At 40.0% G+C, this 14,606-nt stretch overlaps 1 protein-coding gene across 1 annotated transcript in view; it reads right to left on the bottom strand.

The window, feature by feature from the left end:
• Window positions 1-14,250, bottom strand: part of SYNJ2BP (synaptojanin 2 binding protein) — a 39,771-nt gene extending 25,521 nt beyond the window's left edge. Inside the window, exon 1 of the mRNA XM_005686027.3 lies at window positions 14,081-14,250. Within this exon, the coding sequence (XP_005686084.1) occupies window positions 14,081-14,144 (64 nt within the window). The 5' untranslated portion in view covers window positions 14,145-14,250. The remainder of the gene's footprint in view (window positions 1-14,080) is intronic.

The following is a 14,606-nucleotide window of genomic DNA, read 5'->3' as shown; positions in this document are numbered from 1 at the left end:
TGAGAAAACGGAAGTTTTTCCCTCAAATATTGAAGTTGCCTTCATTTTGAGCTGATTTTTTTGTGCGGCATAAAACAGTAGTCCAGTTCCATTCTTTAGCATTCAGTTTTTCCAATATCATTATTGAAGATATAAATGATACATTTATCATTCCTCGACTGTATAGTCTTAGCTCCTCTGTCACAGATTAATCGATCATATGCATATGGGTTTACTCTCTGGACTTTATCCTGTTCTATTGATCTGTGTGTTAAAATGGAAGTTTTTTTAGGAAAACGAAACTAATAAGTTTAAAAACTACATATCTGAAAGGAAAAATACACTAGATGTGAATGACAACAGATGTGATACCACAGGAGAAAAGATAAGTGAAAAGATAAGTGTAGGGAAACCACAGGAACACGTGGGATAATGGCACATGGTTCAATACACGTGTTAAGTACAGTTCCAGAAGGAGAAGAAAAAAGGGAGATGGAAAAAAATGCCTGAAGAAAACAACTGGCTCAAATTTGATGCAAATATAAACAAATCTGAGTTCAAACTCAAATCAGGATAAATACAAAAGAAAACAAACACACAGACCCTAATACATATCATAGTCACATTGCTCAAAACCAGGTATAAAGAGAAAATTTTAAACGCGGTCAGAGGGAAAAAGGACATAGTAAAGTATAAAGACATTACAGACTCAAGAGCAGATGAGTCCGAGCAAGAGCAGATGAGTCCGAGCAAGAGCAGATGAGTCCGAGCAAGAGCAGATGAGTCCGAGCAAGAGCAGATGAGTCCGAGCAAGAGCAGATGAGTCCGAGCAAGCTCCGGGAGATGGTGAAGGACAGGGAAGCCCAGCGTGCTGCAGTCCGTGGGGCCGTAAAGAGCAGGACATGACTGAGCAACAACAAAGTACAAAGGAGTAAAGATGAGAATGACAATAGACTTCTCCTTAGAAACTATGCAAGTCACAAGTCAATGAAACACCATCTTTAAAATGCTAAAAGAAAAATACAAATTAACTTATAATTCTATGTCTAGTGAATGCAGCCTCCAAAAGTAAGGCAGAATAAACACTTTTTCAGAAAAACAAAAGCTGTCAGAATGTGACATAAGCAGACTTATACTATGATAAATATTAAAGAAGTCTGTCAGGCAAAAACATAAATACGCAACAGAAGCTTGGGTATGAAGGAATGAACACCACTCGGAATCATAAATATATGGGTGAATGTACCTTAAAATTAAAAGGATGAACACAGATATACTAAGCAGCTGGACTGGTCCCATGAATGTAACAAAAAGTAAATTACAAGGGATAATAAGGGACATTTCCTCATTTTAAAAAAAGGAGTCAATTCACAAGAAGACATTAAAACACTAGATATAGATGCACCAATAACAGAACTTGAATATCAATGAAACAAAAACTGAAATGAGAAAAAGGCAAGTCAAAAAAGACTTGCAGGATTTTCCTGGTGGTACAGAGGATAAGAAACCGCCTGCCAGTGTGGGGGACATGAGTTCAGTCCCTGGTCTGGGAAGATTCCACATGCCACGGAGCGACTAAGCCCATGCCCCACAGCGACTAAGCCCACGGCCTAGAGCCCAGGAGCCGCTGCTACTGAAGGAGCTGCTGACCCCACGTGCTGGAAGTACTGAAGCCCCAGTGTGTAGAGCCTGCACTCTGCAACAGGAGAAGCCACCGAAATGAGAAGTACAGGCAGCACAACTGAAGAGGAGCCCCTACTCACTGCAACAAGAGGAAGCCCACGCACAGCAATGAAGACCTGGTGCAGCCATAAACACGTCAAACTTTTTCAAAATGGACTTGTAGATTTTAACACTTCTCCCTCAGTAATTGACAGAACAAATAAACAGAAAAGTCAGTAAAAATACGTAATCTTTGAATAACACTAAGAATGAAGTTAACCTAATTTACATTTACAGAACAACATACTCAGCAACTGTAAAATAAACATCCTTTTGTAGCACACAGGAAACGTTCACAAAGATTGACGGTAGGTCAATAAAGTAAGTCCAATAAATTTCAAAAGATAGAACTGAATTAGAAATCAATAAAAATAACTATATTGGTCTTCTTGGGCTGACGTAACAAAATACCACAGATGGCGTGACTTAAAAGAAATTCTATTCTGGAAGCTAAGATCAAGGTACCAGCAAGACAGATTTCATTCTAAGGCCTCTTCTCTTAACTTGTAGGTGGCCACCACCTTGCTCTTGCTCCTATGACTTCTCTGTGTATACACAAGGACAGAGTGAGCTCTCTGGGTCACTTTCTCTAAGGATACTAATTCTATAAGATCAGGGCCCCATTATTATAACTTCATTTAATCTTAATTACTTCAATAAAAGGGCCTGTCTCCAAATACAGTCATATTAGAGCATAGGATTTCAGTATATGAATTTTGGAGGGACACAAACATTGTCCTCAACAATAAAGATATCCTTAAAAAAAAAAAATCTCTAAATGTTTGGAAAGCAAATAATATATGAGTTAAAGATAAAATTATGAGGAAAAATAGAAAACATCTTAGCTGAATGATACAGTAAAAAAATTTTACATTGTGGTACACAAAATTATTAATAAAAACTAAATAAATGAAGCTCTACCATGTCTTGGACCAGAAGTCTTAGTACTTATAAGATGCAATTCTCTATAAATCAAAATAGATTCTAATTTACTTTTTTATTGAAGTACAGCTGATTTACAATATTGTGCTAATTTCTGCTATAAAGTGACTCAGTGATACACATATATATATTTTTTCATATTCTTTTCCATTAAGGTTTATCACAGGATATGGAATACAGTTCCCTGTGCTACAGAGTAATACTTTGCTGTTTATCAATTCTATATTTAATAGTTTGCATCTGCTAATCCCAAATTCAATCTACCCCTCCCCAACCTGACCTCCCCCTTGGCAACCGCAAGTCTGTTCTCTATGTCTGTGAGCTTGTTTCCATTTCATAGAACACTTTATTTGTGTTACGTTTTAGTTTCCACATATAAGGTGGCATCACATGGCATCTGTCAGGCTCCTTCTGACTTCACCAAGTATGGAAATTTCTAGGTCCATCTGTGTTGCTGCAAATAACATCATTTCACAAAATAGTAAAATTCTCATGTAATCCCAATCAAAATCCCACCAGATATTTTTATAGAAATTGACAAGCTGGTTCTAAAATTTACATGGAAATTTATACTCTGGGTTTTTTTTTTTTAATTTACATTGTTAAACTTCTATTTTATAATAGTCAAAACATTTTTGAAAAGGAACAAACAAAATTGGAAGGCACACTTTATTTCAAGGCTTACTAAAAAGCTACATTTGTCAACATGTTTGTATAGAGAAAAACAGGATAATGGAATCAATTTGAGACCAATGCTGGGCCCACATATAAATGCTCAACTTATCTGATACATTAATGTATTTCAATGGTGAAAGGATAATATTTTCAGTAAGTGTTGGGATAACTGTGTAGGAAATAGACAAAAAAAGGAACTTGCATGCTTAACCCCAAATACATGCAAAATAAATTAATTTGAAATGAATCACAGAACTAAACATAAGAGCTAGTCTATAACATTTTATTAGAAAACATAGAAAAAAATGTTCTTTACCTTGGGGTAGTTAAGATTTCTTAGACATTATACAAATAGTACCAACCATAGAGGAAAAAGGAAAAAAACCTGACAAACTGTTCTTCTTAAAACTTAAAGCCTTCCACTCTTCAAAACACAAACCCCACTTCCCAAAACGAAAAGGCAAGTCAAACCAAAAGAAAATATCTACAGCACATAAACATGACAAAGGACTTCTGTCCAGAATATATAAAGAACTCTTACAATCTGATGAGAAGAAAACAAATAATACAATAAAGATGGGTAAACGACTTGAGTTCTTTCCAGAATATATATGAAAGGGCAATAAATATATAAAAATATGCTCCATCATCATTTGCAACCAGGAGATGCAAATAAAAACCATTCCACAACCCCTGTAATGACTAAGATGAAAAGGAAAGATAATATCAAATACTGGCAAGGATGTGAGATGATAACTGGAACTGTCATACATACCTGGTAGAAGTATAAAATAACACACATATTTTGAAAAACAGTTTGGCAATTTCTTTTAAAGCTAAACACACACCCTTAAAACCAGCAAACCCATTCTCAATTATTAGGTATTTAATCAAGACAAATTAAAATACATGTTTACACAAAGAGTTGCATGTGAATACTCATAGCAGATTTATTTTTAATAACCAAAATCCCAGAAACAACATAAATGTGAATTAATAAGTGAATGGATAATCATACTATGGTATATTGTGGCATACTTACACAATGAAATGTTTGTGTGCTGTGCTCAGTTGTGTCCAACTCTGCGACCGCGTGGACTGCAGCCTACCAGGCTCCTCTGTCCATCGAATTATACTGGCAAGAGTACTGGAGTGGGTTGCCATTTCCTCCTCCAGGGCATCTTCCTGACCCAGGGATCAAACCTGCGTCTCTTCCATCTCCGGCATTGGCAGGCAGATTCTTTACCACTAAGCCACCTGGGAAGCCCCATGCAATGAAATACTGACAGTAATACCAAATAAATGTGTAAATGAGTGAAAGAAGCCTAAGTACACACTATATGATCCTATTTCTTGACATTCTATATTAGGCAAGTGATAGAAATCAGACCGGTGGTTTGCCTAGAGCATGCAGTGAGAGGGCCCACTGCAGGAACACACAGAGAATTTTCTCAAGTGATGAGTCATGATTATACATATGTATATTATTTGCCAAACTTCTTAGAACTTTATACTTAAAATGGACGTACTTTATGTCAATGATACCGCAATAAAATTGATTTAAAAATGAATCTGATAATTCTCAAGTGCAAAAATGCAAGTATTCTAAGCATCTAATATTTTAAAATTATATTTATTTGGCTGTGTTGGGTCTTAGTTGCAGCACGTGGGATCTTTGTTGCATCATGCAGAATCTTTTGTTGGAGCAGAGACTCTTCAGTTGTGGCATGCAGGCTCAACAGTTTTAACACGTGGGCTCAGGAGGTTGCAGTGTGCTAGCTTAGTTGCTCTGCGGCATGTGGGATCTTGGTTCCTCAACCAGGGATTGAACCTGTGTCCCTGAACTGCAAGGCGAATTCTTAACCACTGGACCCCCAGGGAAATCTTTTCTTTTCAGTTGCTAAGTTGTGCCCGACTCTTAGCAATCCTCTATTACTGACTCACAATTAATCAATAGTAAAAGAGAGCCCAAAGTTCCTCAAAGCATCAATTACTTGGTAACAACTGAGCAAAAAATGTGATTACATTCCCCTACTTCTCACACTTCTCCACAGAACAGACTATTACTTAGCACTACAAAGAAATGGACTATTAAGCCATGAAAAAACATGGGGAACCTTAAATGCATGTTACTCAGTGAAAGACGCCAGTCTGGAAAGGCTACATACTGTATGATTTTCACTGTATGAAACTCTGGAAAGGCAAAACGATGGAGACAGAAAAGAGATCAGTGGTTACCAGGGTTGGGGGAAGAGAGGGCTGTATAGATGTAGCACAGATTTAACCCAGTAAAACACTCTGTATGATACTCCAAGGATGGACATTAGTCATTCTACACTTGTCCACTTCTGTAGAAGGTACAATACAAAGAGTGAACTCTAAAGAGAACCACTGGACTTTGGGTATCTACAATGTGTCAGTGTAGGTTCACCAGTTGTAACAAACACTCTAGGAGGGATGTCAATAATGGGGAAGGCTATGCATATGTGGCTTCCCTTGTAGCTCAGTCAGTAAAGAATCTGCCTGCAATGCAGGAGACCTGGGTTCAATTCCTGGGTGGGGAAGATCCCCCGGAGAAGAAAATGGCCACCCACTCCAGTATTCTTGCCTGGAGAATCCCACGGACAGAGGAGCCTGACAGGATACATAGTCCATGGGGCCGTAAGAGTCGGACACGACTTAGTGACTAAACCACCATGCATATGGGGGATATGGAAAATCTCTTTACCTTCTTCTCAATTTTGCTATGAAACAAAAATTGCTCTAAATAAGTAAAGTGTTAATTAAAAAAAAAAAAATTACCACCTCCCTGCTTTTCGCCCTTCTACACCTGAGTGTTCTATGTCTCCATGATTTTCAATGTCCTCTTCCTTTTGCCTCTGGAGAAGGAAATGGCAACCCATTCCAGCAGTCTTGCCTGGAGAATCCCATGGTCAGAGGAGGCTGGCAGGCTATAATCCACAGGGTTGCGAGAGCTGGACACCAATTAGCGACTAAACCACCACCTTCCTTTTGCCTAGAAACACACTTCACTGAAATAACTGGTTTAACTCTTTACTGCAATAATTAGTTCCAATGATGAATAAAGTTGCTATAAACATCCATGTGCAGGGGACTGGCTTTTGTTTATTTTTCTACATACTGTCCCATACAGTACCCAGTACACCTATGGACCTTAGTTGGTGTTTAGTTTCTGTTAAACCATTGGAAATAATACTCAAGCCAGGAATTCCTAACATTTCTAATTCTGGGGAAATGCAGCAAGGTTAAAAATGTCTCTGTGAGCCTCTAGCAGGCTTTCTCAACACCTGGGGGAAAAAAAGGCACAAAGGAAGAGAAATACAGGAGGGAAAGCCCAATGTCCCTAAAATGCCTTTGAGACAGGTTACCCTACCTTTCCCAGATGACTCAGCTCTTACCCTGCTGCTGCTGCTGCTAAGTCGTGTCAGTCGTGTCTGACTCTGTGCGGCCCCACAGACAGCAGCCCACCAGGCTCCCCCATCCCTGGGATTCTCCAGCCAAGAACACTGGAGTGGGTTACCATTTCCTTCTCCCATGCATGAAAGTGAAAAGTGAAAGTGAAGTCGCTCAGGTGTGTCCGACTCTTCGCAACCCCATGGACTGCAGCCTCCTAGGCTCCTCCGTCCATGGGGTTTTCCAGGCAAGAGTACTAGAATGGGGTGCCATTGCCTTCTCCGAGCTCTTACCCTAGTAAAGTCTATTGTCTACACAGCAGCAGTAATGACAGGCACCATTAAATTAATTAAATAAGTTATTTTTGGCAAACTGCTTAGATAAGTACTTGATACAGAATCAACATCATTTGTAAAACAAAACAAAATAAAATCCCCATTTAATTCTCACAAAGATTCTGAGTGGGTACTACTAATACACTCATTTTCAAAACATCAAGGTATAGAGATGTGAGGTAACTTGCCCAAGCACATGTAGCTAGCAATGCAGGCAAAAATGCTCTTAATCACTATGCTCAGCTACCCACTGCAATTATATTAAAACTCAGTTCTCTTTTGTATCCACAGTGCTGGGCACAGAAACCTGCCCTATAGTCACTGCTCAATATATGTGTAGACCGAAAGAAAGATTCAAATAAATGACTCAAGAGGCTAATAATGAGGCATCTTTCACTCAAAACTATTATATTCTCTGGAGAAACTCTGGTCCAAAGATGAAATATGTCACTTTTGTTACTTCTCCCAAAACAGAGTAACAAGTGTGCATGACAAACAAGGAGAGAATAAGGGAAAATCTTAAATCTCAAAGGAACAGAAAGATGGTATAGCAACAAAAAAATGTACTGTGCTCAGCTCAGTCCCTCTCCATCCTGGTGCCCCCTCTGATGGAAGCAACAAGGAATATGGCCTACGTGAATGAAAAAAATATTGCCTACAACATCAGTAAACAAAGGTTGCTGCAGCCATCAAGCCATCACATTACAGCTGCCCCCGATGGTGAACCTTGAGCAAACTCAGGATTGAAACAGGATGCCTGTCATCAAGCAGTCAGCCACTGCTTGGCCATCTCCAATGAGGTACCCTGAGGAGATTCAGGGCAAGATACAGGATGCTGGCCCTATAGAGCTCAGGTGCATATCAAAGGAATGACTTCAATGAGCCCAGACTTTTGCATCTTCCCATATACAGAAGGAAAGACCTGGTGGCTCAGACAGGTGGGGGGGGGGGCGGGTAGGGGGAGGGAGGGTACGGACCCCACCTGCAAAGAAGACCTGGGTTCGAGCCACAAAGAAAAGCTCTAAATTCATTAATTTGAGATGTCTGGTTTTCTTAACAGTAATCTTTTGATGTTCTGACTACCTGGTCTTTGTTGCAAAAACTTCTGTATATCCTGGTTCCTCCCTTACCTCTTTGGAGCAGACTGAGAGCTACCTGAGAGGCTTTGCCCTGGCCTTAAGTCCTCAGTTCTATCTGCCAAATAAAACATAACTTTCAACTTCTAGGTTGTGCTTTTGTTTTTTTAGTCAATACCTACCAAAGATGTTTTAGGCAGTGCCTGTCAGGATATACATCAGGGCTTCTTTTCATTGCTCCTACACTTCTCTTTCAGATATACAGGGAAGCATTTGATCTACCTATTCCTGATCCTTCCATAATTTGGCTTCTCCAAACTGGCTCGCCTGTGGACTTGATGGTTTACTGCAACCAGATTACAACTAGTTATACTAATCATTGGTTTAATGTGTTCTCTTTGTTTCCTAATTGTTTGTGCTTTATGTCTCTCTGCTACACTTGACTTTGTTAATGTTACTGGTTGTGTTATTTACATTCTGCCTATTTTGTACGATTGTTGTCTCCTGCGTTACTCCAGGCTTCCAACAAAACTAATGATGTCTTGAGAGTTGAACATATATAACTCTACATAGAATAATTATAAAAGTGCAACTCTAGTTCACTTTCATGCATTGGAGAAGGAAATGGCAACCCACTCCAGTGTTCTTGCCTGGAGAATCCCGGGGACGGGGGAGCCTGGTGGACTGCCGTCTATGGGGTCGCACAGAGTCGGACACGACTGAAGCGACTTAGCAGCAGCAGGTATGGGAAGAAGCAACAAGGAAAAACATTTCTTGGATCATAATAAATTAGTAAGACAGGGGATCCAGAGAATTTTAAATTATCAACAGGGCCTAATCCAGAAATTAGCACCTTGAGCGGCATAGCAACAGAATCTTTGCCTGATCTAGGAATGAACCTTCCTAGGGAGGCTCATGGGACAAAAATTAGTCATGAAATGTTTCTCCCAAATGTTGGTCAAATTTATGACCAAGGGGAGAGATTGTAGATGAAAAAGGTTGCCTGCCACTTTGGTAAACAAAGGACGTCGCAGCCATCAAGCCATCATATTACAGCTGCTCTTGACAGTGAGCCCTGAGGGAACTCAGGAGGGAGACAAACAGACTGACCCACTGGGAAGCCATCAACCACTGCAGCCACCCCCAACGGTGCACCCCAAGAGGACTCAGAATGGGAAAGAATAGAATATTGGCCCTACATACCTAAGGTGTGTATCAAAGGAATAATTTCAATGAACCCCGACTCACATCTTTCCATATACAGAAAAGCCTTAAATTCCCTAACTTGAGATACCTACTTTTCTTTCATTAACAGTAATCTTTTGATGTTCTGACTCCCTGGCCTTTGTTGCAAAAACCTCTGTAATATTCTGGCTCCTCCTTTACCTCTTTGGAGCACTCCCTCAGAGCTCTTTGAGTAGCTGTCTTGTGGACCTGAAGTCCCCAGGAAGACTGCCAGAAAAAACATAATTCTCAATGTTCAGATTATGCTTTTTTTTTCAGTCACCAGAATCTTTATTCTCTCACTCCACGATAAGCCCTTGTGCAAGAACTGAATGCATATGCCTGGTCTCTACTAGATCATGTCTTAAGTGGCAGAGTTAAGAATTGGATATAGGTCTGTGCGATGCAGAAGATGCAGGAGATGCCATGGGTTCGATCCCTGGGTCGGGAAGGTCCCCTGGAGGAGGGCATGGTAACCCACTCCAGTATTGTTGCCTTGGAGAATCCCATGGACAGAGGAGCCCGGCAGGCTACAGTCCACAGGTTCGCAAAGAATCGGACACAACTGATGCGACTGTGTGACTTAAGCACAACTGAAGCATGCTGTGTGACTTAAGAATCCAGGCTCGGAACCAGTCTAGAAAGATCACAGAGTCCTGTGAGAGCAAAGGGAGAAAAAAAGATTGTGTTTATTTCTATATTTGCTTCCTTACTTCTCTCTCTTCCCTCAACTTCAGTCTGAGCTCTTTTGATTCAAAGGATATGTATTTCATTTCCTGTTTTCCTAATGCCTTGCCTGGCACATGCCAAAGGGTAGTCAGCAGATGTTCATGAAATGACTAGGCAAACTGATGAATATCAAAAATTATAATAGAATGCTATTACATAAAGATAACTAGTAACATGGTCTATTTCAGCTTTCAAACAGTCATAAACAAGGTTCTCCACTAAACACAGTTTAAGAGAGAAGAATGAATCTGGTCATAACACAATGTAATGAGTAGGAAACTGACTAAGATTCCAGAAACAAGGAGATGGAATATGTGGGAAAACACATACAGTGAGAAAAGTATATGCTATAAAAACTGTATCTCTAAAGACTGCTTCAAGGATCAACCTTATTAAGAATTTTTAAGACAGAAGAAAAAAAAAAGTTGATAGATGCTCAACTATAGACACATTTTGTGAAGCCACGTGACTAGGTAGCACAGCAGCCTAGTAAATGCAGCTACTATACTAGGAGGTAGTATGCGGAACACTGGGATCAACAGATCTGGGTTAAATGCTGGGCTTTTGAAACTTACTGACTTTAGAACTTGGGCAAATGCTTAACCTCTCTGAGAGACAATTTTTGTGTATGAAATAATTAGCATACTGCCAGAAAGATAATACGGAATTCCTTAATTATTCATGATTAAAACTGTTCCATCTCATTATCCTCTGCAACTCCCTTAAAGAAAGTAGAAAAATAGAAATTCTGCTCCCTTTTTAAAGATGGTAATCAGGAGCAACTTGTTGAAACTTATTGAGAACTCAGTCCTGAACAAGGAATCCTAATATCCAACAGGAAGTTAAAAAAATCTAGATTAAATTCATTGTCATACTTCTTAGAGTAACTGAGTCTTTCCAACATTAAGAACTCAATTTGATAAAGGAAAAAGCAGGAGGCTTTGAGACTATAATCAAGCTGGATTTCCACAGAAAGAAAAGAGCGTTCCGTAAAGGACAAAAAGTGGACTCTTCAAATCTTTAAAGGCATTTGAAATTTCAATTGGTTCTTTAGACCACTTCCTGTTAGTTACAAATGGCAGGACTCGTGAAACAACACATGGCCAAAGAATCGTGAACTCTTGGAGGAGGACGAAACTTCCAGTCATCCAACCTAAGACTCTGCTTACAAGGCTGAGGAAGAAGGCATAGGATAGTTGCTGAGCTACGTATCAAGCTTCTTTTTGCCTCACCAGATACTCACTTCATTGTCATGATTTTTCCAAGATTTTCTTTCCTGTGCAGTAAGCAGGACCATACAGAACAGGTGCATTTGCCTTGCAAAATGGGCCCAAACACTGGAATTACCCAAGACCCTTGTCCCTGACAGAACACTCACACACAAAAACAAAAGTATATACATTCTTGCAATTACTTGATTAAATTATCAGGTCCCTGCAAAGGAAGCTGTACTGAAACAAAGAGTGACAATACTTCCTACACACAGAAATGCATACTTGGAACTAGAGGCTTTTACTAGTTTGCTACTTCGGGACTACCCAAAAAGAGAAAAGACTGCTACTTTGGGACTACCCAAATTACTGGAAGCTTCTAGGCGTGATAACTGACTTATTCCCTATATATCTTAATGATGACACAGTGAGGAAAAGTGGAGTGAGATTGTGAGACTTCTTGGGAACACCACATAGCAGGTAACTAGCAATGGCAGGTGATAAACAGAAACTTGAAACCTTGTTAAATGAACCAACCAAACTTCAAAAGTCAGCGGCTCTACTCGTCTAAATTTTTTAAAGTTTATAAACTTTTATGGGTAAAATGTGAAAATGCTTAGAAAAAATTAAAAGTCACTAGGTGAATAAATGCACACACAAAACAGAAATTAACTCTGAGGTGAGATATATTAGCTAAAAAAATTATTATTAATCATTCCTTTGATGCTTTTCCTAATTCCAGTAATTCAGAAAAATGGTTATATTAGGAATTTCAGGTCTGCAAGATCAATAGGATCAGAAAAATTTCAGTGAATGGTCAGCTGAACATCAGCAACACTGTTATGTAACTACCAAAAAAGGTGAAGTGATATTACACTAAACTTTAAAAATATTTAGTGACTGAAATAAGCAAGAGAATATCAGAGTGCTGCTCTGCTCCAGTCAGGTGATTCTGAAAATCCTGCAGACACTACACTGATGGAACTAAGTCAGAACAGGTTAAATTCTTAAACAGGAAACAAAACACAAGAGAACTAATGTAACAACTAGGGATAGTTAGGCTTAGAAGGAAGAGACAAAACAGGAATACAACCAGCTGCCTTTAAATACTTGCAACTACCATTGTTTCAATTGGCCCTAGGAGAACAAGTACCAATGGATGAAAAGAACTGAAAAACAGATTTTGGTTTAACAATAATTTTCTATGTTAGTCTCAAAAGTCAGTAACCATTAATAGGAAGAGAAGGAGAAACTTAAGTAAGAGAAGTATACCTAAGAGATTTGGGCATACTGAATGAGTCTTTGACAAATGTTTAGGAGCTCCTATGAAGCATGGCATTTAACCATGCAGATTGGCAATAAGTTACACTCTCATTAAGCTGATTTCTAATTTTTTATAACAAGAAAAAAGACAAAGATGATTCTGGGCCATATTTTATGAAAAATAATCTATAAGTTGTAATCAAGCTACTAAAAAATTTCAGATGAGAAAAGATGGACTGATTTAGGTAGTAGTCATGCCAACAGACAGGTGTGTATGGCTTACAAAAACATCTCAGATAGAGTGCCTGGTACTTGATGAGCTGTTGGAGACTTGAAATAACAGTATGTAGCAAGACTTAGTGTGTTAATCTATTCATTTATTTCCTAACAATAAAAACAAGAGTAATGAACACACAGCGTTTACCACACAATGTTCTAAATATTTTACAGATTAACTGATTTCATTCTCATACCCCTTAGAAATGTACTCTACTATGCACACTTTACAAATGACAAATTAAAGCTTATATCAGTAAAGTTAGGTAATGAGTATCAAAGAACTAGTAAGAGGTTAAATAAACCCAAAGCTTAAGCTCTTAAAGCACTAGACAGCTATAAAGGAAAGGCAACAAAAGCCAACGTGGGCAGCAATGTTAAGAGCCTAGTGGAGTCAAGAGCATCAGGAGATAAGAGGACTATAGGTGAAAATGAAGATTTGGTAGTATCAGAATCACATGACAGGTTTGTTGTGAGGAAAAGAGGAAAAAGCCCAAACAAACAATTGCACTAAATCCAAATTCAGAGAGATGGGTTCTAGGAATTAACTTTAAAAAAAAAAAAAAGAAAAGAAAAACCAAACAAAGTTGGATAATTTTGAAGCGAAACCAGCTTTGGGAACATTTGCAGTGGATCTCTACGGTCTCTTTCTGTTTCAACATTCTAGTTACACCTCTGAATGAATTTTCCAGAAATGAAAGGCGGGAGGGAGGAATACCAGCACCGAGAAAACGGATATGCAATTACAGTCCATACCGTTTATGCTCCCATTTTCACTAAACGGTCTCTCAGAAATAGGGACAGAGCAGACATATGGAAGGAGGGGTGTGGTGTTCATCAGTGCTGGCTAAAAAAGCAGGCTTCCCCACCCCCACCCCCACCTCCCAGGATTTTCCAGTACCATTACCAGAAAGAAACCCCTCCTGACTATAAAAACAGGTGGTCACGACAGGGAAGCCTGGCGTGCTGCAGTCCACGGGGTCGCAAAGAGTCGGACACGACTGAGCGACTCAACCAACAACCGACTGCAAAGTAGGTGGACTCCTCAGATCCTCTCGGGCTAACGCCGGATGTCAAGACAAGTCATCCGTTTGCTCACAAACGCTTGAGGAAACCTCTTGGTTGGGGGCCGTCTTGTCCGGGGCCAAAAGAACCTGGCTCCGCAAAAGAGGTGTTCGCTCTGCATACAGCCTCAAGAACTCTACTCTCAAGCGATGATTAGTTCTGCACATACCTGACGGTCCTCTGGTGAGATTGATCTCTTCCTCGGTAATCAAGTAATCCACTCTTCCGTTCATATTTTAATCTCTGGCTTCCCGACCGGGGTCAGCGAGGATCCGTGCAGGTGAAGGTGAGAAGCACTACCGGCAGCAGCCACAACACCGCACTTTCGGTTTCAGCAGCCGCGAACCGGAAAAGGAAGCCGGATGAGGGGCGAGCGCCAGGAATGCCGGGAGTCGTGGTCCTGGCTGCCGCCCGGCACGAACTCTCACCTAGTCCTCAAATCAAACTACGAGGTGAGCAAGGAGCGCGTTTCTGTCATGATTTTACCATTCCAGACGGATTCGGGGCGGGGCGGGCTGGCTAGGAAAGCTAAGAGACATAAAATGGTTGCTCAATTCAGTTCAATCGCTCAGTCGGGTCCGACTCTTTGCGACCCTAACGGACTGCAGTCCGCCAGGCCTCCCTGTCCATCACCGACTCCCGACTCCGGGAGTTTACTCAGACTCGTGTCCATTGACTCAGTGATGCCATCCAAC

Source organism: Capra hircus, chromosome 10 (genome assembly GCF_001704415.2).
Source record: "Capra hircus breed San Clemente chromosome 10, ASM170441v1, whole genome shotgun sequence".
Classification (NCBI taxonomy): Eukaryota; Metazoa; Chordata; class Mammalia; order Artiodactyla; family Bovidae; genus Capra; species Capra hircus.
Note: the sequence above shows the minus strand (reverse complement) of the source record. Positions and strands in the feature narration are given on the sequence as shown.